At 47.3% G+C, this 24,647-nt stretch overlaps 1 protein-coding gene and 1 long non-coding RNA gene across 7 annotated transcripts in view; one reads left to right on the forward strand and one right to left on the reverse strand.

The window, feature by feature from the left end:
• The first annotated feature begins 1,945 nt into the window (after positions 1–1,945).
• On the forward strand, positions 1,946–10,394 carry LOC135818438 (uncharacterized). The gene is made up of 5 exons (XR_010553683.1): positions 1,946–2,288; positions 4,355–4,456; positions 7,329–7,393; positions 8,774–8,828; positions 9,583–10,394. It is a non-coding gene; the product is annotated as an uncharacterized LOC135818438 (long non-coding RNA).
• Positions 10,395–11,449: 1,055 nt separating this feature from the next.
• Positions 11,450–24,647, reverse strand: part of LOC135818439 (CUB and sushi domain-containing protein 1-like) — a 22,990-nt gene continuing 9,792 nt past the window's right edge. Inside the window, exons 4-12 of one of the 6 annotated variants that reach the window (XM_065331813.1) lie at positions 21,191–21,254; positions 20,797–20,890; positions 19,408–19,581; positions 19,035–19,171; positions 18,427–18,600; positions 17,848–17,997; positions 17,017–17,193; positions 16,697–16,771; positions 11,450–12,394 (exon numbers count right to left, since the gene is read on the reverse strand). In XM_065331813.1, coding sequence (XP_065187885.1) covers positions 19,056–19,171; positions 19,408–19,581; positions 20,797–20,890; positions 21,191–21,254 — 448 coding nt within the window. In that variant the 3' untranslated portion in view covers positions 11,450–12,394; positions 16,697–16,771; positions 17,017–17,193; ... (1 more) ...; positions 18,427–18,600; positions 19,035–19,055. The other 5 variants (XM_065331812.1, XM_065331811.1, XM_065331814.1 and 2 more) reach the window with 5 other exon arrangements.

The raw sequence follows: 24,647 nt of genomic DNA on the forward strand, positions 1-24,647 counted from the left end.
CCTGCGTGTGAAAAGAATGCTAGCTCTAGGCCAGGAGTCCCTAGTGTGGCAAGGCGAAGGGCAGGATTGAGCCCTGATTTGCGAGTACTAGTACTAGTACGTTCGTGTACACATGCACGAAGTCCGAGCAAGAGTCATAGTTGATGTACTCTTGGTCCCAGTAGTAGGCTTGTGGCCTGGTACGCTTTCCAACGGCCATTGTCGAGCCACCGTGCTCAGAGCAGAGACTTCTCTGTGTGTTATTGTGAAAGTGGACCACAAAGACGAATAGTTTTTGTGTAGAGCTGCTAAGCAGGGAGTGGTAAAATACCATATTTTCTACTCCTTGCTGCTAAAATTTAATAGAATAAACACCGATGTCGTAGTGTTTATGGGAATATAAACACTGCTATAAAAACCGAAATGAAGCCGAGGTCTTTTACGAGGTATTTATTTCCTATATTGACCGAGTAGATCTACGAAGTCAATATTAGGTATGTTCAGAAAGTGGTGGACATCACGCAACTATTAGGTTTATCACGACAAGCCTGCATGATTGTGTTCAGTGTGTTCGCTCCCTAAAAAGGAGTTATCACTCCCCCTCACGTGACCGCGGACTCCTGCATATACACTCACTAGGCCTAGCCCAAATTTGCTCGGGGCGCTTCGATATTTTGCCGGCAAATTTTGCCCGATCACTTTCCATATTTTGCTTGGCATTGCCTTTCGTTTCCGATATTTTGCTCCATTTTGCTCCTGCTTTGTGGCAAAAATGGCTTCGATTGAACCGTCTACTTTGGTAAAAGTGGATGGTGACTCTGACGAGGAAAGCAAAACTTATAATGGTGTCAGTATTACGGATTTTGGAGCATGATTTCAAATTTATGTACCCCTGACAACCTGCACGAGCTCTTTCAGCACGACGTTGGCCCAATGAAACCAACGAAATTTGAATAAAATTACCAAAACACACCCGGATCCTCTGTAAATTCGATATTTTGCTCGGAATTTGCCAGCAATTTCTTTTTGTTGGAAAATTCGATATTTTGCTGGAAGAATTGCCGGCAAATTTGGGCTAGGCCTAACACTCACACAATAACCACACAACTGTTTGGGGATAGCGCGCTTATTGTATTATGCCAAACTTGACACGCTGAGTCCAGCTTGACTTAGCTGAGTCCCTAACTGCAATTTACTGCTCTAACATGAAGCCGTGCCTGGAAGAAGGGAAAGAGCGAAAAAAGAAAAAAAGAAAAAAAATTCTGGCCTTCTGCAAGCAATAGCAAGTACTAGTAATGAGTGCCGGCTGTGTAAAGTCGCACAACCATGCAGTCGACCGGATGATGGTGAGTGTCCGGCACACATCACAAATTCTGACCTTCTGCAAGCAATAGCAAGTAATGAGTGCCGGCTGTGTAAAGTCGCACAACCATGCAGACGACCGGATAATGGTGAGTGTCCGGCACACATCTTGCTCCGCTGCTCCACCTGCGCATACCTGATACGGTGGTGCACTTACGGGCGGGCTGCCTGGGCCCCAGATGCCTCCCTGATGCGCCACGGGGTGCCGTCGAAGCACCTGTATCACTTCGGTGATCCAAATGCGAATGCAGCCTTGCCGGTCGCCCGCCGGCCTGCCGCCTACGCGACCAGCCTGAGACTGGCCCTGCCGCATTTGGCGCTTCTAAACGCTGCGATCCGGTAGACAGCTCACTGGGCTGCCAAATACGTGACCATGGTGACTGGCTTGAGAACGCTTGTGGCTCAATGTAGCTGAACCATCGGACCTTATTTGTCAGCTTGGATCACGTGATCCATCCAGCTGCCGCGTGCGGCAAACAGCCCAAATAGCGCTAACTCTGGCCTGCGAGAGTTTGCTGCGACAAGCGCGCTAGCGCTCGTGACATACACAAACGCGCTAGCCAGAATGCTTTGACTTTGATGGCTTTCACTTTTCAGCTTCTATTTTTTGAAAAGTAGCGCGCTCAGACCAGCTCGTTCACTCTTTTCCTCTTCCATTTTTTAGGGCAATTGTTTTGTTTGATAGACGAAGCTTAGGGTCTCTTTGGGTTTGCAACCCTTACCCTCCTGGAAAAAATCATAGTTGCTAGACTGCGACACTTCAGACCAGGTACTATTAGAGCCGCTAATGGACGACGAGCTATTTTCCGCTATCCGGAGCTCAAGCATTTGAGCCGCTAAATGGACGAGACTCCTGGGGTAAAGGATGCAGAGAATGAGGAGAAAACACTCGTATGGAGCAGGGAGTAGGTATTGTACTACTTCCTGGTATGGAGCACTGAGAAGCGGTAAGTCTTAGGGCAATTCTTAGCCAGTAATTACTTTCTCGCCATAATAATGTTCTCGTTTTTCGTGTCTTCTGTAATGCCAGTACACTAGCAGTACGACTACACTGTAGGCGAGAGTCCATAAGCCAGAGTGTGCAGCTCTCCATCTATGCAGCATAAACAAATTCATGACAAATTTCCTTTGCCTAAGGGCTGGGTTCCACTGCCGCTCCGCCGCACATCATCCACGGCATGAAACGGGTTCATTACGAGCTGGTCCAGCGAGTCAGCGGCTCATCACCAGCTTTCGCTTCGCTGCTTGATACAAAAAAATGCAAGCCGCGGTCACGGCTTGCATTGTTTCCCGCACTTTATTGTTTTATTCGGGGGAATTTTAATTCGTTGCACAGGCCAGAACACGAGGATTTTTTTGGATTTCACGCGTGCGCAGGCAGGCTAAATGTCATCAAAAAACGTCGAGCACGATCGCGGTACCGTGAATGGCGAGTGTCACTGGAACCGCGCCGCTCTGCTGCATGCAGCCAAGTACCGTGGAGCTGCAGAGCCGCAGTGGAACCCGGCCCTAACCAAACTTATAGCAATTTGAAAATGTTTGACAATTTTTCATAAAAAACTTGACAACATTGTTCTTCTGTAGAGTGCCGCTGGCAACTCCATCAATGAGCGCAGGGATAAAGTTTAGAAACCCTTCGAGCGAGAACGTGTTTTCAAAAAGGAAGCACAAATATGCCGCGTAACTTTCCCTCTAGTATGGCCCAATCAAAGCCACTCGCTGACTACTTACCAGTAAAATGGTGTTGGACGGTTGTCAGATTAGCTGACATGTTTTCTGCCAACACAACCATAAGCAGTTGTCAACTCTCAAGACTAAAAGAGCTTGCGAAGAAAGTGAGAAACCTTGGCTATGAAAGCACATGAAGCGTCAGAACATAATCGAGCAAACTTGGACCTAGATTACCAGTGTCTGCTCCAGAGCCGGGTCAGTGGCCCTGTTTGTGAGTACTTGGACCTTTTGGAAAAAGAACACTGGGTTACCTGCGACCCGGTCGGAAGTCCTGTCGAGTACTATACTTTTTTATACTTCGAGGGTATACCGCCACTGACAGGCTGCATACGCGTGCAGATGCGTGCGGCCAGAGTGCCCAGTGCGAGTACGTTCATACATGTACATGTACAATCATGTACATCAGGAAGTCGAAAGTAAGTTTACGACTCCCTGACACACAGTAGCCGCACTTGAACGCATCTGGCTCTTGCCCAGTGTTGCAGGAATTGTGCCAGGTAGACGTGTACCCGGTTTGTGTGAAATCTTAGAACAGGTACTGCATACCCTATCATATCTGTGTACATGGGTATACAGAGTCAGTGTTGTTGCGTCCCACTCAGCACCCTTCTGGTTCATTTCGGCACCAGCACTCTTTGCGTATGCAGAGTTGAGTAGAGTGCAAGTTCGGACCACAAGCACACTGTAGCAGCTAGTAGCAAACCTAACCTGTGCCGTGATGCACGGCACGTGTGTGCATCTACTTCATCCCTGAGTAACACACCTGGTATATTGTGCACAATAGGGCACAGTAAATAATCAGCATGCATCGCAGTTTTCTGCTACATATTCCTGAAGTCACTTTACACCTCAGAAGAATTGCGTCGCTAACTGTTAGTTATTCCCTGGGTCATTATGAATCATAGAAAACCCGTCATACAATAGGTTCAAGCTAAAGTACCGTATCACCATGATAATTCCTGGAAATTCGGTGTGTTTTCTGCCTTTCGTTAAACAAGCAGCAATGTGCAACAGAAATTACCATGGTGATACAGTAGATGACCGTGTGAAGCGGTGTGAGATGCAGCAAAGGTGAGCCTGTTACTGTGAGTCTATGCCCTAAACAATAAACTTTGCCGTGGGAGGCTCCTTGGGCTGCACACTCTGCACACTTATTGCTAGGTATATCATTGGTCTTGTTCGGATCGTCCATTACGTTTGCAGCTGTTCAAACTTGTTTTGTTGTTTATTATTTTATTGATTTATTTATTCTACTTGTCTTTCCTATCTTCTTGTGTTTTAGCATTAGGTGATTTGATCATAGGACAAGAGAGGAGCTAATGGACGATCTCTCCAGTGTCCCTCTTGGTTCGGAGCAGCGTCGAGTGCTGACGTTGGGACTTGGGTAAGGATGAGTGTTCCCTCATGTTTACAAGTTATCCGTTTTTTTCCAACACTAACGGTTATATGCAGAATACTGCTGAGTCAAAAATGTGCAACAATTAGCACAAAAACTGACTGATGAGATCCTGACATTCAACGACCTGATGCTTAGCTGCATCACGTTTATATCCGTTAGTGTTGGACAAAACGGATAACTCGTAAACTGATGGTCCTCTTTTTTTAATTTTAATCCTTGGCTCTCCATCCGAGTTCCCTCGTGTGTGTAAAAAAAAAGTAAAGTTTGCACGTCCGCGTTACCACCGGCTATACAATTGCGTTGAGAAACACAACCAGCTTAGGAAGTTTCGCATGTGCCAGGCCACCACCATGCCTGTGCTACCAGGGTGGCAGATGCAGCGCCTAACGGCGAGGGTGAGGTGGTATGTCTCACAACCAATGCCCGACAAGGGGCTAACCTCGTTAGCTGCATCCATGTTACCCTCACTCCGAGTAGTGAGTACCCAGTTGACAGTGGGTGTCGGCGCAGTTCACTGCATGTAAAGTGGTTCACGCATGCATCACCGCATTTGCTAGCACAGTATACGCTCCCTGCTCCCAGCGCGGGTCTCGAACTCGGGACCTTGTGATTCGCAGGCAAGCCCACAACCACTCGGCCAAAGCGCTGGTACTTTATTAATTTTGGTGACAGTCAATTTTTTCTTCAGACTTTTCCCGTTTGTGTCTTTCCCTCAAACTAGTCAATATTTTTATTTACTTATTTGTTTGCCCAGGGTCTACATTCTACATTTATTTTACTTAGACTAGGGTTAGCTGTCCGTTTACCAGTACTCATCCACACATATGTGCACATAGGGTCTACACAGAACTCTATCAGTAGATATTTTGTGTATAGGGGGTTGTCTATCCACCGAGATAGCACTATATACTCCCATTCTGTGTGTTCTCTGGTAGCTATGTCCCTTGGAGACTATACGGTGCCAGTGTGGTGACCGAGGTCAGGCCGTGTCTGCACTGGCATCGTCAACTTTGCCTACTGCTACGTGCTCCCCAGTGCTCCATCTGTGTCCTATAATTTGTTTGGGGAGGGGGGGGGGGGCAATACCGGTACTTCAGGTGCAGGGGGCAAGAGGGGAATGGGATGAGGGGACCTCATGCCCCCAATGAACCTGTCCAGGCGTTGTTCTGGAGTAGACTAACCATAGGCGGAGTGTACACATGCAGCACATAGTTTGGGAGCTAGAACGCGATCAGGCATATTCAAAGGCAGTCTATTGTGATAGTAGTCCTGGACTGATCTCACTATGATGATATAGGTCGTGCCCAGCATCACAATGCCCAACATTAATGACTGTTTTTTTTGCCTGAGGGGCTAGATGAGCATGCGGCTAGACTGCCGATGGCAACCAACAGGCTCAAGGCTGTGTGGAGACTTCGTGTGAGCGACCCAAGTCAATTGTTTACTCACCATGACTAGGCATCACATTGAGCATTGTATGCCCACTAGTATATGTCACTGTTCTTAGTCGCACCGGGGGCGCATGCCCGTTTTCAGGAGACTTCTCAAAACACATAAGCCCTGGGTCCTGAAGGTTAGGCCTATTGTTAGTCTGAATAGTCCTGGCTACTATCCCGCTAAGTTCATTCACTTTCTTCTGAACCCGCATGTATGTGAGGGAAGTACTGTTCTGACCTCAACTGCGGATTTCATCAACTTGGTAGAAGGTTTGCCTGTGCGGGACGATCATTTATATTTGAGTATAGATGTGACCAGCCTTTACACCAACATCCCCAACGAGCTCGGTTGTCGTGGTATATCACATACAGGTGTACAAGGTGGATGCCCCTGGCCCTTCGTACATGCTTAATAACAGCAGTGACTTCCTTGATGTCAGTCATTCGGAAGAAAAATGAGTTTGTGTATGGTAACGATGTGTTTCGGCAGATCCAAGGGACTGCCATGGGTTCGCCTGCAGCAGTGGTCTATGTCGACATTGTTATCATGCGGCTGTATTTGGAGAAGTGGTACGTTTTTCCGATCTTAGAGGGGGAGGGTTTAGAGGTTCAGGTTTATAGACGCTTTATCATTGCATGGTTGCGAAGGTCAAGTTCAGCGCACTTTAGATAGGATTAATAAGTGTTCGGCCCTCAAGTTTGCTCATGAACTGGCACATGATGGCATTGATTTCCTGGACACCACAGTTTTCCGTAGTAAGGGATACATGGCGGTGAAGCCCCATTTCAAGTTCACCAATCGTTTCCTGTATCTGCTTGTCGGTAGTAACCACCCCTGTAGTATGGGAAAAGGTGTGTTCACTGGTGAGTTGATCCGTATCCGTCGGTCTTCGACCCTTGACTACCACTACGAAGCTTCTGCCGAGCGGCCGGAGCAGGCTTTCCGGGTCCGTGTATACAAGCGCTCCATCTTTCATCTTTCAGACCCGTACACTAGGAATGGATGCGCAGGGAAGGTATGTTGGCCAGATTGGCATGGGTTTGGGTTATTTCTGTAGTTGTGTACAGTGCTCCTCATTGTATTTACCTGGGCCCGGCCTGCTGTCCTTCGCCCGTTGGTCTTGAGGTCCAGGTGTAATACCCCTACCATACAGTCCGGTGGCCAGTGCGGCCCGGCAAATTGTTGTTGCACGGTGGAACATCGGCAAGAGGTTGCTTGCTCGTTTGCCTCATGCTCAGTGTCCTCAGGGAGTTAGTATTTTCCTCCTGTTTGGATTTTGCAGTGTCTATGGTGTCGGTAATTGAGTTTTTGTTCTGTATGCTTTTCTGTGGTGTGTGGCTGTTGTTCACACATCTTTATTTGACTTGCTTCCTGGTGTGGTGTACCCTTTTGTTTTATATTGGTGTTGGTCTGGCTGTAGAGTTCTAGCATCCGTAGCTGCCTCAGGGGGTGCCACTTCTCCCATCAGCGTCGACTAGTCCGCCGGTACGTGGTGCTTTATTACGTTTAGTTGTCTGTTCCACCCTGTACGGGCTGTGCCCTGCTGACCACACAGTCTGGGTCTCCATACTTTGCATGTTCTCATCGTGTGTAGTGTTCACACATACATATATGGACTGTCACACCCATATGTTGTACATGTGGCTGCACGTGTTGTCTCTTTGTCGTACCTGCTGCTGTATTTGTGTCTCTGTGCTGCTGACCCGTACATGCTGCTGCGCTGCTTTGTTGTATTGCTGACACGTGCACCTTTTTGTGCTGATATGATATCGAGTACGCCACTTTTTGTGCTGATGAGGGCACCACTTTCCGATATGTTTCCTTTTGCCATGTCAGTTGTCAGTTCTCCCATCGTCTCCTGAAGTGTAGTAAATGAATAGCTCTCTCTCTCTAGCTCTAGAGAAAAACCACTTGACTAGTCCGTTGATGTGTGGCGTGGCGAGGGTATAGTAGAGGCAGCTCGTTCTCCAACCGAGACGACATTTGGCGCCCAACGTGGGCTCAAACCCACGACCCTGAGATTAAGAGCACATACGCATATCATCACTCTTCCTTGCAAACATCATTTCCGTCTCCACCACGTCCTTATCAGCCTGATCCATGGCTGACACCCCCAAGGCACTGTCCACTGTGCCGCCGGGCTGGTGGAGCGACGGACCGATTCTCCAGTGACGGTCGTCGTCCACAAGGCTGTTGGAGTGCGCATCCAAGATGTGCTAGAGCTGTTCAGTGTCGTGCAATAGCTATCGCATGAGCTGATTGTTTAGTAACTGGTGGTGTTAGTGGACAGTATAGCGTAACTTGTAGTTCCTTGGTCTTTCTCTTTTGTATAAACAAACTAGTAAGCTAACGATAAACTAGTTACACTGAGACAATTCGACTGGCACAAATTACAACAAAATCACATTCAAAAAGTCCTTTCACTTTTACTACTGCTCGTTGTGTGCCAACCACCATCATCAGTGTGCGCATTGCGCCTGGTTTGGTGCATGCCTGGTGGAATCTGACATAGCGGCTGATGCAGTGAGCACGTCAGGTAACACCTAACGCATTGAAAATGACTCAACTATGAATTGGTTCGATTGCAAAAAACCATACTGATAGTGGTACCGAAACATTCGGGTAACCGGAGTAAGTGCCAATTGATATTTTTGGCTCCAGTCAGTCAAGTGATTCAATTGCAATAAAATTATATACGTATGGTGGAACTCACTTAGTACGTACCCGGGTAAGACATACACCTGCATAACACGGTCCTCTTTTGTTGCACGGATTTTCCTCCCATAAGCGCATATTCAGATGTGTACGGATACGACTGCTTCCTTCTGTTCATGTGGTTCATTGTCGCTGTGTTACTGTATGCAGATCTCACTCAGCTCTGCTCTCCAAGCATGCTGCTTCCAACACGACTTCCCGAAAGGTATGTATGGTGGCTAATAATGCGAGAGTCTTTACAGATTCCAGTGCTCTCATGCCTTTTGCAAGTTCCTTTTGTAAGTCAAATGGAACATGGTTTGTGGTCAATACTTCAGCAGTAGTGGTGCGAGAATATTCGGGTGTCAAATTGCTCGGAATTGATGTATGATAACGGAGAATATACCAACATGTGAATCACTTGGAGATATGGTTTGCCAGGTTCTGTTCACACTCACTAGGCTAGACCCTCTCGAATATTGTACAACAGTTTTGGCCCAGGAGTAGTAAAGGGCACGGGGCAAGCTATGTCGGGACCTGCTGTAAAGTCCGCCATACACGAGCTGTACGTCTTATCGGATGGGATATACCCCTGATATTGCTGATAATGAATGGCCCAGTTTCATTGTACTGCTGTCCGCGATATTATATCCTTAGTGGCATTGTTAACTTCTCATTGCTTGTGGGGACGCATGGATCATACGTCCATCCAACACCTGCCAATCGGAACCCACCGACAACGCTGTCGGTTGGGTTGGACCACAATCGGTTGGTTTTTGAGTCCAAGATGCTGCCTAGGTAGCACACAGCATTGCTAATCTGATTTTAAATTAGCTGCGCAAATCCTGGCATACTGCCCGTAAATGCATCTAACTCCCATGGTGCTTATGAGTTTTTAGGTCTATGTGGTACTTGTGTCGCATTGGCAGCCACTGTTCCGTTCTGTATTTTCTGGTGTATGTGTCGTTGAATCTCCACAGAAAATGTGCTCGCGCATTAGAAGGAGGTGAAAGATGCACCTGCAGGAGAATACATGCTAAAGAGAAGGCAGACACATGCCCGGATCCACCAGAACTAGTGCTGGCAAGTCAACAGAGGCGAGAACTGATAATGTTCCAGATTGTGGTAGGATCACATAAGCAAAATTGACACTGGGAGACACGACGGTGGGTCAGCTCATGGCCAGCGCCAATTCCAGTGGATATCACGTGCATCCAGTTCTAGTACTATAGTATGACTGCTACAAAGTAGTGCGGCCCAAATAGAACTCGGGTCAGGTGCCGAAGAACTGGGGGGGGGGGGGGACATGTGTCGATGAATGGTAATAACTCCGGAAATCATTCTGGTGTATCGAGGGCGTTGGCCAGTGAAGTGCTGGATTGATGGTGGACGACTGTACTGCAATCTTGGCTGGTCCCACTATTGCAGAGACAGCACTTCCTGGTGCAACCACCCTATCCTGCAATCTACATAATAATTATTATAAGAGATTTGTGTGAACGATTTTAGCATGATGCAAGTCAGCTTATTGTGCTGGGGGCCTGGCTACATGTCACTATAGCTTTTTATAGACTCAATCACCGCATTACGCTGCCTTGCGTTGACTTGATTGAGCACTCTTTTTGGTTAGTGTCAAAGGTATATGTAATATGTATCTGCCTTCGTGCAAAGCTCTCTTTGTACGTGTCTTGCAGATAGCTCGCTGACTTTGATGCTTTGAGCCATTTTCAAATTGCTTTTTTTGTTCATTTCATATAGACCGTATTGCCATTTGTTTAACCTCCCGCTCTGAGCTCCACTGATGAGACCTAAAAAGGTTGAAACAGCTGTCCGGAGATTGAGCGTCGGTATTATGGATTTAGAATACACGACCTGGGGACAGCACTAGTACTGTCTAGCTGTTTCGTCCTTTGTGGACTCATCAGCGAATCACGGAGAAATAACTCTCAACTAAGGATGAACCTAGCAGCCATGAAAATAGATAAATCATGCCTCCAAGCCAGAATTCAAGGCTACAGTGTAGGCCCGAATGTGCCTTGCCCGAGTGCTGAAACTGATAAGTCATTGAGATACGCATAGAACATCTGGCAAAGGAACTACTAAAGCCCCCACAAGCACGATAATCTACTTCAACAAGGAAGAATTTTGAAAGCATGCACAGCCCTACATGTATAATGTTGGTATAGGTAAGCCTTGTTTGATAAATTAACATGTTGATCGGTTGACAGCATGTTACAAGGCGGGGGACGCACTGTGTAAAAAAACAGTGCTCCTGATACACTAGTGTGTCCTCGGCTTTGTCACATGCTGTCAACCGATCAACACGTACAACGTTGCATGCAAAACGGCTGCAGCCTCGAAGTACGGAGTGCTATTTTGGAAAATGCTAGATATACAGCCTGTACTTATACAGGTGTTCTATCAACTAGTGCCATTATGACAACGGTAGCTGAATGATACATGTACATAAACCTGGGGTCATCATTGCAAGAACTTCTGGATCTAAGCCCGAAGTAACATTCAACTACACGACTGTATACACCATCATGTATACACCATCTTCGTAGACTACCCCTCACCCACTACTGCCACTGTGACCATAATTGCGCACAAACAGAGGACCTTAGAGGACCTACTTCTAACTACAGTGCTGGCCAAAGAAATCCAATTTATGAATAAAATTGCGCCGGGCAATACGCAGCCCTAGTAGTTTACATACTGGACCGGTCTGTGCTCTCCAACGCGGCGCTACTTTATTAACGAGGTTGGATTTCTCTGGCCAGCACTGTACAAAATACACACATGCACACACAACACTGCTAGCACACAACACTGCTAGGCTTTCACTAGATTTTGAAACCGAAGAGTGGCAAAATTCAGGGCCAGACTTGAAAATCTGGGGAGACCTGATGGTTTTTTTAAAGCAAAACACAGTCAACACTCTACAGCCTCACAGCCTCAGGCAGGTTTTCACTAGTGCACAAAATTAAAAATTGTTGATGCACCACGAATACAGTCGGGCGTCACAGACCGTGACCCAGGAATGTACGTGTATACCTCTAGGAACACCACAGCCAATAACGTTTTAAAAGGAAACGCAGTGTCAATAGACTCTAGTCTCTGCTTTTCTGGAATACAGATTCTGCTACACACGTATTGCTCACTATCCAGTGGGATGTGCATCTAAGAAAGTGGTACAAGAAGTCAAGGAACTAAGCCTAAGGCCAGATTGCTGAAAGGTTTTGTATAACTGACGAGCCTGACCCCTCGGAAACAACAGCCGTGGATGCGTGGCTCTACTGTAATAAATGTACAGGTACACAAACAATTTGAATGCAGAAATAACAACAACAAACAGGGAGAGGTGTAGGAAAATATACTCGGACCCTAGTGAATTTGCTTGTGTATTAGCTTGAAAACTTTGGGTACACTTGTTGAGAGACCTAACTGCATGCAGCTAAATATGGAGTGCCGTTGTCACTGACGACTTTTCCAGTAAAGTCGCGGCTAAGATCTTCTCAGGTATTCCCGGGTCTTCGCTAAGGGGGAATGATATCATGTGCGTCTTCTATTGCTGATGTCGCTACGCTCGATGGTGGTGCTGATGTACTGATTGTGGTGGAAGATATCGAGATGCCGTATGTCTGGAACCTTTTCGCCAAGTCTCCGCGGCCATCGCGCAAGAGGGTCGGGAGCACCACAACTGCAACGCCACAGATCCAAGGATCGATTCTCGGACAAAACATTTTTCAGATTGCCAAAGGTCCGTCCCCAGTGCTTGGCAATGCTGGCCTGTACAGCATGAACACACCACACATACGCCCACACACCATGTACCATGTAAACGCCCGTTGCAGAAGCACGCAAATCAGCAAATGAATTGAATGTGCACCCACAGATTTTCTCGCATAGGAACAATAGCTGATCTGAATCTGATAAAACAGATCAAGACTAGTGCCAGATAACAGTCTAATCCGCACAAGGCAACCGGCGCAGCCCTGTGAATCTCGAGCAAAATGGACAAACATGTCCCCAATTATCAGCAAACGGGTGTGCGTTACAGGATTGGCCTGGCAACTTCAAACAGGCACAATCCACTAACGTGGTGCCCCGTCAACTTCAACGGGAACACACCGATACAAACACAGCCCCACAACAGCAAAACGGGAACGCCGTTACAAATATGGTGCCCTGGCAACTTAACGGGAACGCACCAACACAAGCTGGTCTGGCACCTTGAAACAGGCACAACTGACAAAACACGGCATCCGGCAATAGCAAATGGGTAGGTACACCGTTACAAGAACAGTCCATCGCACCAAAATGCTGCTGCCACAACATTATAGCAGCAGCAGCACACCAGACATGCATACATGGCATTCCCAAAAGCAGATACCTGGAGTCAAATTCATCCACACTGTTTGTTACGGCTGAATTTTCCAGTGACAATAGCAAATCCCGCCTAAGGCACATGTGATGAGATCTGTGCACCAACTATAGTCACAGAATCAATGCACATTAAATAAATAAATTCGACGGGTTCGCGTACCAGGCAGGTCAAGAACAAGGAGTCGTACAACTCCCTGGTCAAGAACCACCTTTCCGCTTCCGTGGGACGCCACCACCCCATGATCAGGCGTCAGATGCGGCTCCTAAACGGTGGGGGAGGATAGATCAGATCCACCAACCATAGGCCAAAGGCCTAAATCCCATTTGCCACATCCATGCACATTAGTAGAGCATAATAACTCACTTGCGCTCATACCCTGTCACGTAGAGATGCTACTCTACGTGTACTGTTCCGATGTCCATTGGGGTGGTCAGTGCTGCCAAACCGTCCGATTTTTCGGACAGTGTCCGATTTTCGAAGGCTCTTCCGAAAACCGGTCCGAAAAGGGAAACGTCCGAAAAACAGCCAAAATGTCGGAGATCATTACTTTCATATGCAGAAGTCCTGTACTTTCACTTTTCAGCGCAAGTGAAGGCACAAATCACTGTACATAAATTTTGCTTCTAAAAAGGCTAGCGCTTGGCTGTGGCAGTGCAAAGTAACATGCCTGGATCAGGCTGGATGGCATGTACACTGACAGTCTGTACAGAGTCAGTGTGCGACCACACTCATCATTACAAAATTCATGACAACTCCGGGGTTACCATGGCAACAAAGCGAATTTTCATGGTGTTTTAGGCGATATTTTGAATTCTCTGTAAAAAAATTGCCGAGGAGAAAAATTCGCACCATGTGGCACTGGCCAGCCTTGTCGGTGAAGGGTGTCCGATTTTGGGCGAAAATTATTTGGCAGCACTGGGTGGTATACCGGCCACTTGCCAGATGTAGAGCTTTTAAGCCATACTTTGCCACCGTCTGCTTGCCGTATCACCACCTCACTTGCAACTCTGGATTCCAGGACTGTCGCTCCAACAATGGGCATGGAGCAGGAGCTAACCTGATAACAGTTGAGAGCGTGACAGAGTATTCTTATTTAAATAAGGCCGAGTAAGGTGGATCCCTTTGGCAAAAGTGAACACAGGCTTAGTGCTACAGGCATGGGCTGTTATGTACCGGAATAGCCAATACCGGGCATGTTTCGTCGACAGTAGATGGAACTGCGACGACTCCACCATATATGGTCGCGTCTTAGTGACCTTCAGGCGCAACGTGACCAAGTCAGGTGCGAGACTCCCAGCCTCCCACACAAATACTCTTTGGCTGTCAAACGAGTGAATACTAGTAGATGATGCTAAATACTCGCTGGCAAACAATAAGCCAAACAAGGCCAGGAGTACACTTACCCACAGCATAGCCTGATCTACAATATGACTGATTGGATAATTGTAAGTATTGCCGAAAATGGATTAGGTCGTCCACTAAAAGCTCTTTGAAACTAAGTTACTTGGATGTTGAGCCAGTATGGCAATAATACAATTAATGTAGAAAGGAAAAGGACGTATGGATATGAGTGTAGAGTAAACTGTCACTATCTACTAAATACAGTCAGAAAGTGCAACAACCAGGCACTAAAACATTTGACGACCTGACTCCTGGCTTCAACACATCTCCGTAGTGTTCAAAAGAGGGAAAGGTAATACTGGTTTCGTCATCATCCAGTAACAATCAACATTTCTTGTTCATGTGGGACTGTAGCTTCAACTACTAGCTTGTGCTCATTTTCGGTGCGCTTACCTTCCCCTCTTTGGTCTCTCCTTTTAACCTTGAACCTTCCAAGTTGGAAGGCTGTTGGTTAGCGCTACGGAGATGTGTTGAAGGTAGGAGTCAGGTCGTCGAATGTCTCAGGTCAGTTTTGTGCCTAGTTGTTGCATTTTTTTACTATAGTATAAAGTTACAGTGGTGGACAGTTACTCTTAAAGGGGAAGTCCGGTGAAAAATTTAAATTTCACAGTCCGTAGAGTTCGGGTCGCTGAGTCGAATGGTCTTTGTCCGAGGAGGCTGCGGCTTATGGTTCGTCAGATATGCCCAATCGAACATGTGCGAATTTGAGCGCGCATCACCCAGATCCAGGTGATGACGTCACAGCGTGCAGCCAGGTAGCCACACCATCTAGTTGTGTACAAAAATGGCCATATTCGGAGCGCGTTCGATTGGGGAACCGTTTGTCGCAGCTTCTTCGGACCAAGACCATTCGATTCAGTGTTACAAACACTACGTACCCTGTGATTTTCAGCTCGGTAAACCTGGAGGTTATACCGTATTTTAGCCGTTTCCGAGTTGGACTTTTCCGTCAGCCCGTCTACCATGGTCTACGGCTCTACGCGCTCTGCGCTGCGTGCATGCAGTGCGTGCAGTGTGTTATCTAGCTGTAGTGCAGTCAACAAACTCATGTCACAACTGACACAAGACTCAGAAAACTAGTCAACACACGGACTTGTCATACACTCGACTCGTATCAGTCGTATTGTACAGTCATGTAGTCAGAGAACGTGCGTTTCTCCTTGCCGGTGCCGGTGGTTGTGCTTTGAGAAAGAAAATTTTAGTTTTCCGCACCCGCCTCATTATTTTATGCTACAGCGATGAGTGCACAACCGTGACAAGTGACAAAACAGCGAACAGCTTCCGGACCTAGAACTTTCAGATTCCATAGCGTTGCGAGCGAAGAGTCGTGCCCGTGGTTCAAAGAGCCTGCACTGTTCTCCTATTGAGTAGTCCGAAATATTCCAAGTTCGCACCAAAACATCACCATGTGGCAGGCTACTGGAGTCTAAGCGAATCTAATCGGTATGGAACAACATTTAGAGCACTCGCATCACTCTTCTCCATTTTGGCGACCCTGCTCTCCAGCGATCTGATAATTACATCAGCCTCGTCTGCAATAGCTGCTGCTTCTTCATCAGTCGGAAACTCAGTAGCGCTGACTCTTGACCGGCCCGTGCGGCCATTTCTTCAGCTGAATACCGAGGTTCTCAGCCCCAGACCGAACTCATGAAGGTCAGCCATGGCTGCATCCTCACTCTCACAAGGAGTTACAGGTCTTCGGGGTTGCTTGCACCACCTAATATCAGTCACCAAATCATTTGAAATAGCACTGACACTATTGCTTTCATGCACTCCTTTTGACCTAGCTGCACGCTATGACATTGCAGAGGGTGTGGCACGGCCGCATGACGTCATTGCGCAGCCCCCGAAACTCAGTTTTTCAAACGGAAATATCTCGAGAACGCTTTGTCGGAGACACGTGGGACCAACACCATTCGACTCAGCGCCCGAAACTCTACCGACCCTGAAATTTAAATTTTTCACCGGACTTCCCCTTTAACTCGTATCCATATGTCCTTTTCCTTTCTACTAAAAGCTCTATCCGTGAATATACCGAGGCGGCTTGCCGTCTCTCTCTCTATGCCATGCAACACCGCTGTTGAGCGAGCAGCTTTTAGGCCAGCCCCATTGCACAACAGGTAATAGGCTACTAATAGCGTGACGCAGCTAGGCAAACACGAATCGATGAAAGAGGCAGACTTCTCAGAACAAAGAGACTAGTTGTGAAGGACACAACATTTTCAGCAGTCAGCAGTAGGAGAAATTGCCACAAGGAAATTGTTCTGGCAAAACTCTTAATTAAGCAGCAATACTAGGCTTACACGTTTGTGTCATGCGTTCTGAGACAAAGTCCTTGACTAGCTCGTCACTGGCCGCACTCAGAGCCGCAGTCGTCACTACACATGGGTTGGGAAGCAATGGACAAAATTGACACTTGCCATGCACACATGCACTGCTTACCAGCTAAGTTAATATGTCATACTGTACTGCAGCAAGCAAGGAACTGGCAATACCTGCACCAGGCCTATCTACTGTGACCCATGCCATTGTGAATGAGAAGAGGCAGCATTTGACAGTATGAGCGGTGTGATGAACGGGAATGCATAATACAAGCCAGTCGAGCATTGGTACATGTACTTACGGACGCAAGTTGGCTGCACACCGCTCCACTGGCCGTTGATTTCACAAGTACGCACGGCCAAGCCCATAAGGACATAGGGAGATGTGCACACAAACGTGGTCGTGTTGCTGAGCATCAAGCCGTTCACGGTCATTGAGCCCAGTGCCGGTGGTAACAGGACCTGGCAGTCGGTTTGACCTGCACAAGCACAGAGTGCACAGAGCAGAGGCATTCAGTGCATGCATGTTTGGCCTAGGGGTGAAACGAGTGCCAAAATTGAAGACTCGAGTACTCTTTGAAAAAACGAGCGAGTACGAGTATTTTACTGACAACATAAAACAATGTACTGCACACACTCTCGTAACACTGAACGTACTACACCTGATACACATGTAGCCTTGCATGCAGCCTAGTGCAGGAAATAGTCTGAACTACTGTCTTTTGTTGGTAAGTAGGGACAAGCAATAATTTCACGCTTGCATGGGTTATCAGTACTGGTCAGAGTAACAGAAGTGCTTGATGGACAAGCATACAGTACACTGTGCATAAGATACTTCGAGTATTCTGCGAAACGAGTACTCACTCCTTTCGGATTTTCGAGCGAGCGCTCGAGTATTCGATATACTCGTTTCACCTCTAATACGTTTGCGTAGGTGTGCGTGGCACAGACGTTGGTTTTGAATACATTGTAGTACACGCATTGTGTAAAGGAAATTGATGCGAAGACTGCCTCAACATGGCCATGCAAAGTAATAGAATAGATACAGCAGTGAATAGCGGTCAAGAGTAGCTCTACATTTTGCTTGTAATAGAAGTCATGGTACTACTATCAGTGCTGCTGCTGGTGCTTACCTGGAGCTGGTGTGACCTTGCCTGGGCAGTACTGTGCATCAGAGCCATCAGCACAGTCGTACCAAACACCGTCGCATCGCTGTGATGGCAGGATACAGCCACTGGAACGCAGGCAGGGCAGGTAGCCAGACTGGCACTGCAGTTGAATGGCTGGATACATGTACCCATACACACAACACACAAAGCAGTCAAGAGATGAAGAAAGTGTCTGCTCGGCACATCTTTCGTACAGTCAAGAGATATTAGTATATTTGGAGGAGGTGGTAGCCTAAAACAGGCTCGACAAAAGTCACCGGCTTATGCCAACAACTCAGTGTTCTGGTACCAGGTGAAAAACCCTAACCATACACCTACAAGTATAACATATATCCTAAGGACTCAGGCTGAGATGCCCGACTGGTCCTGGGTCCTGTGATTAGCACGATCATCATTTGTGATGATGAAAAGTGGCAGGTAACACCCAGACTATTACATGCTCTGTAAATAGGAAAGATCAACACCACCAGAATCTGCCTTCCTACAAGCCTGAAGCTTCTCTACACAAGAGGGATATATTGGCTCTCTTGAAATTCAACTTACGATTACATGAGGCAGCTGCCCCACTCCAGGAACCGTCAATCTGGCAGATGCGCACAATGCTTCCCTGCAGGTTGTATCCGGAATTTCAGCCGAAGACGACGCTGCCTCCAGCAGAATAGTTTGTGCCCTGGGAGTAGCCGTTGGTCGGTTTAGCTAGCGGTGTGCACACACCGGCTGTACACGTCACAGGCACGTACACACACAGGCACGTACACACACAGGCACACACACACACACACACACACACACACACACAGGCACACACACACAGGCACACACACACACAGGCACAGGCACACACAGGCACAGGCACACACACACACACACACACACACACACAGGCACACACACACAGACACACACACACAGGCACAGGCACAGGCACACACACACACACACACACACACACACATATACACACACACACACACAGGCACACACACACAGGCACACACACACAGGCACACACACACACACACACACCATCAGGAAACCAATGCCAACAATTAACATCTGCCATTGTGTGTACTTTGCGAGCACAACGTAAGGAAAACCAAGAAGAAGTAAACCAGTGTCTTGGAGAAGCAGTGGCCTTGTAATGTCCTTACGCGTGTGCTAGTGCGGTTGCTCTAGTCGGAGCCATCCGGGCAGTCATACCACACACCGTCGCAGACCTTGGTGGTCGAGATGCAACCACCACTGCCACCGCACTTGAACTCGTGGTACTTGCAGGGAATATCAGGGACTGAAGATAAAAGAGAAAGAAAATGAACACATCCGTCAAGGGACAATTGTTAATGATACGCTGCTACAAGAGCATGCTTCGTTTATCTTTGCACAGCAGTAGCTATTTAATATCATTCAAATAGATATTCAACACAATATTTGGCCTGCCAGCCTGATAGCATGATGGCATGATACCATGATAGGAGGTATTAGGAAGTATTAGGAACACATGACAGTAGCATTGGCACCGCTTACTTGAGCATGTAGCAGGAACGCCGCTCCACGTTCCGGAGACGTTGCAGTAGCGCACGACGCTGCCCTGGAGTACGTAGGGTGCATTGCAGGCGAAGAAGAGACCAGTGCCGGGCGTGAAACCTGTTCCGGTCACCTTGCCGTTGAAAGGCGCTGTCAGTGCTGTGCAGTTCTTACCTACAGGGGCCAGGGTAGGGCAGGGCAGGACAGGGCAACAATGTGCTTTCTGAATTTTTTTATTGTTCAGACAGCACATTGCTAGTTTTAACATGTAATTGCCAGACTCAGCTTTAGCCAGCAAACAAGTTAAAGTTGTTGCCGTAAGAAGAATGCAATGGCCATTTTTTTTCGGCAAGACCCTTTCCGCCAAGCTAGCAGAGCAGCCTCATTATCACAATAGAACATAAGCCGCTTGCCAGACCAAGTATGAGCCCAAACAGCGCAAGCTAGAGCAATTGCTGAATAGGAATCAGCTCCGCAGGAATGGACCAACCAAACTGCATCCAACCATCTACCGCAGCACATGTGAAGGCAACAGTAGCAGCAGTGCCAAAAGCAAATTGCAGACCACACTCGGCGCATAATAATTAGCGGCATGCATCACGAGACCATCACTCAACACGCATTGATACTCCAAGCTGGCATGTACAGGCTCGCCACACTGCAGTAAGTGGGCGAGGACAAGTTGCAGAAATAGATTGAGGGTATCAACTATCAAGGTAATAAATAGATGGACAGTTCAAGGTATTCATCCTAGGGATCAATGCATATTATACCCCTGTCCCAGGGAACGTAATACAGTCCAAGCTTGCTTTTAGTTTTAAAACAGAATAGGCGAGGAGCCGGATAAACGAACATAACATTACATACTCTAGAGTGTATTATGCACATGGCATATCAAAAGATGTGACATCGTGCGTACATGTACATGTAGATGCGCCACATGCAGTACAGTTACCATGCACATTCTGTAAAACAAGCCAACCATACAACAAACCCCTTTTGTTTGTGCAACTCCCTGGTTCTGGCTTCTGATATGCTATGTGAACCCTTTTAATCACAAAACCATGCCCGTTATGTGGGGTCTGGTTAGGTTGTAAGTGTAACATATGTTGTAAACTGGTTGCCAGCAATCTTCTTCCGGATGGTGTGTAGTCCGGATCAATGAGGACCGGATAAGCGAGTTATGACTGTACTTGATACTGGTGTAGGTTGTCTATCTAACAAGAGGTGGAAAACGCCATCACAGCCACCAGGAAAGCACAGATATAACCACAAACAATCCTTTATCCCACAGAAGAAAACAGAGACAAGAGACGGACTGCACAGCCCCCAAACGTACTTGATGTGAACACTCAGGCTTTGGCGAGACGGGGTGCTAGGACCACTCACAGGGATAGACACGGCACTGTAGCACAGCATGACAAGACACTGGCCTAGCGGAGACCGGCACGGTGGCATAGGAACGCAGCAATGCTAAATAGAACTGAAGCCAACCACAAAGAAAAGGCAAACAACACAGAACATACGGCGGTGATGACCAGGAAAAAAGACGATGCCCTGCCTTAACAATGCCCCTCAGCCACAAAATAGAGTCTACAGTGAAGACTGACAGGAGCCACACACAATGCAGAGCATACTCCAAGTCAAAGACCTCAGAACACAGCCTGGGACGGACACAACACAATGAGAACATGCAACGTATGGAGACCCAGACTGTGTGATCAGCAGGACACAGCCCGTACAGGATGGAGCAGACAACTGCACGCAATAAAGCACCACGTACCGGCGGACTAGTCGACGCTGATGGGAGAAGTGGCGCCCCTGAGGCAGCTACGGATGCTAGAACTCTACAGCCAGACCAACACCAATGATAAAACAAAAGGATACACAACACCAGGAATCAAGTCAAAAAAAGATGTGTGAACAATGACCAAACACCACAGAAAAGGACACAGAACAAAAACTTAATTACGGACACCATAGACACTGCAAAATCCAAACAGGAGCAAAATACCAACTCCCTGAGGACACTGAGCATGAGGCATGAGGCAAACGAGCAAGCAACCTCTTGCCGATGTTCCACCTTGTAACAACAATTTACCGGGCCGCGCTGGCCACTGGACTGTATGGTAGGGGTATTACACCTGGACCTCAAGACCAACGGGCGAAGGACAGCAGGCCGGGCCCAGGTAAATACAATGAGGAGCACTGTATACAACTACAGAAATAACCCAAACCCATGCCAATCTGACCAACATACCTTCCCTGCGCATCCATTCCTAGTGTACGGGTCTGAAAGATGAAAGATGGAGCGCTTGCATACACGGGCCCGGAAAGCCTGCTCCGGCCGCTCGGCAGCAGGTTCGTAGTGGTAGTCAAGGGTCGAAGACCGACGGATACGGATCAACTCCCCAGTGAACACACCTTTGCCCATACTACAGGGGTGGTAGTATGTAGCGGGGTCACGTGGACGAAGGGGCCGTCCCGCGGCTACTCTCCCTACCACCATCATGAAGGACCTGGCAGGGCACGACATTCCTTTGAAGAATGCCAGCGACCTAGAAGGAGCACGAGCAATTGCTGCAGACAAGTCGAAATGGAGATCAGACATAGTTTATGGATGAGTTTATTGTTGACTGGAGACAGAAGCGGACTTGGCTTTATTTCAGTGTATTCTCATGCATTGTTCTTTGGCCTTTGTACGCGTACTGTGGTATTATTATTATTATTATTATTACAGGGGTGGTTACTACCGACAAGCAGATACAGGAAACGATTGGTGAACTTGAAATGAGGCTTCACCGCCATGTATCCCTTACTGCGGAAAACTGTGGTGTCCAGGAAATCAATGCCATCATGTGCCAGTTCATGAGCAAACTTGAGGGCCGAACATGTAGTGTATGGCTGATGATACACTCAGGGACATTTCTTACGTCATCATTATCGTATTGACGTCACACCATGCGCAGATCATTTTAGTATGTCTGCCTTTTGTATTTACACACGTGTCTCCTTGTTCTTGTTCCGTTGACATAATTTACTTGCAATTGTAGTTGGTCTTCTTCTAGTCTCCATGTAATCGATCATAGAATAAACCGAACCCCGTCTCTAGCTGAGACACTACCATTGGCGACGAAGATGGAATTGTAGTGTCTCAGCTAGAGACGGGGTTCGGTTTATTCTATGATCGATTACATGGAGACTAGAAGAAGACCAACTACAATTGCAAGTAAATTATGTCAACGGAACAAGAACAAGGAGACACGTGTGTCAATACAAAAGGCAGACATACTAAAATGATCTGCGCATGGTGTGACGTCAATACGATAATGATGACGTAAGAAATGTCCCTGAGTGTATCATCAGCCATACACTACAGAACACTTATTAATCCTATCTAAAGTGCGCTGAACTTGACCTTCGCAACCATGCAATGATAAAGCGTCTATAAACCTGAACCTCTTAACCCTCCCCCTCTAAGATCGGAAAAACGTACCACTTCTCCAAATACAGCCGCATAATAACAATGTCGGCATAGACCACTGCTGCAGGCGAACCCATGGCAGTCCCTTGGATCTGCCGAAACACATCGTTACCATACACAAACTCATTTTTCTTCCGAATGACTGACATCAAGGAAGTCACTGCTGTTATTAACCATGTACGAAGGGCCAGGGGCATCCACCTTGTACACCTGTATGTGATATACCACGACAACCGAGCTCGTTGGGGATGTTGGTGTAAAGGCTGGTCACATCTATACTCAAATATAAATGATCGTCTCGCACAGGCAAACCTTCTACCAAGTTGATGAAATCCGCAGTTGAGGTCAGAACAGTACTTTCCTCACATACATGCGGGTTCAGAAGAAAGTGAATGAACTTAGCGGGATAGTAGCCAGGACTATTCGGACTAACAATAGGCCTAACCTTCACTGGGCACAGGGCTTATGTGTTTTGAGAAGTCTCCTGAAAACGGGCATGCGCCCCCGGTGCGACTAAGAACAGTGACATATATAAGTGGTCATACGATGCTCAATGCGATGCCTAGTCATGGTGAGTGAACAATTGACTCGGGTCGCGCACACGAAGTCTCAACGCAGCCTTGAGCCAGTTGGTTGCCATCCGCAGTCTAGCCACATGTTCATCTAGCCCCCCAGGCAAAAAAACAGTCATTTATAATGTTGGGCATTGTGATGCTGGGCACGACCTATATCACCATAGTGAGATCAGTACAGGACTACTATCACACTAGACTCATCTGCCTTGAATATATGCCCGAGTTTGATCGCGTTCTACATGTAACTCCCATACTATGTGTTGCATGTGTACACTCCGCCTATGGTTAGTCTACTCTAGAACAACGCCTGGAGAGGTTCATTGGGGGCATGATGTCCCCCACCCCATCCCCCCCCCCCCTTGCCCCCTACACCTGAAGTGCCAGTATTGCCCCTCCCCCCCCCCCCCCCCAAATAAAGTACAGGACACAGATGGAGCACTGGGGAGCATGACGCAGTAGGCGAAGTTGACGATGCCAGTGCAGACACATCTGACCTCGGTCACCACACTGGCAAGGTCGTATGGTCTCCAAGGAACATAGCTACCAGAGAACACACAGAATGGGAGTATATAGTGCTATCTCGGAGGATAGACAACCTCCTATACAAAAATACCTACTGATAGAGTTCTGTGTAGACCCTATGTGCACATATGTGTGGATGAGTACTAGTAAACGGACAGCTAACCCTAGTCTAAGTAAAATAAATGTAGAATGTAGACCCTGGGCAAAAAAATAAGAAAAATAATAGCAAAACATGAGGGAACTCGGATGGAGAGCCAAGGATTAAAATTAAAAAAGAGGACCATAAGTTTACGAGTTATCCGTTTTGTCCAACACTAACGATTATAAACGTGATGCAGCTAAGCATCAGGTCGTTGAATGTCAGGATCTCATCAGTCAGTTTTTGTGCTGATTGTGGCACATTTTTGACTCAACAGTATTCTGCTTATAACCATTAGTGTTGGACAAAACGGATAACTTGTAAACATGAGGGAACACTCATCCTTACCCAAGTCCCAACGTCAGCACTCGGCGCCGCTCCGAACCAAGAGGAACATTGGAGAGATTGTCCATCAGCTCCTCTCTCGTCCTGCGATCAAATCGCCTAATGCTAAAACACAAAAAGATAGGAAAGGCAAGTAGAATAAAAAAAGCAATAAAATAATAAACAACAATACAAG

Source organism: Sycon ciliatum, chromosome 5 (genome assembly GCF_964019385.1).
Source record: "Sycon ciliatum chromosome 5, ocSycCili1.1, whole genome shotgun sequence".
Classification (NCBI taxonomy): domain Eukaryota; kingdom Metazoa; phylum Porifera; class Calcarea; order Leucosolenida; family Sycettidae; genus Sycon; species Sycon ciliatum.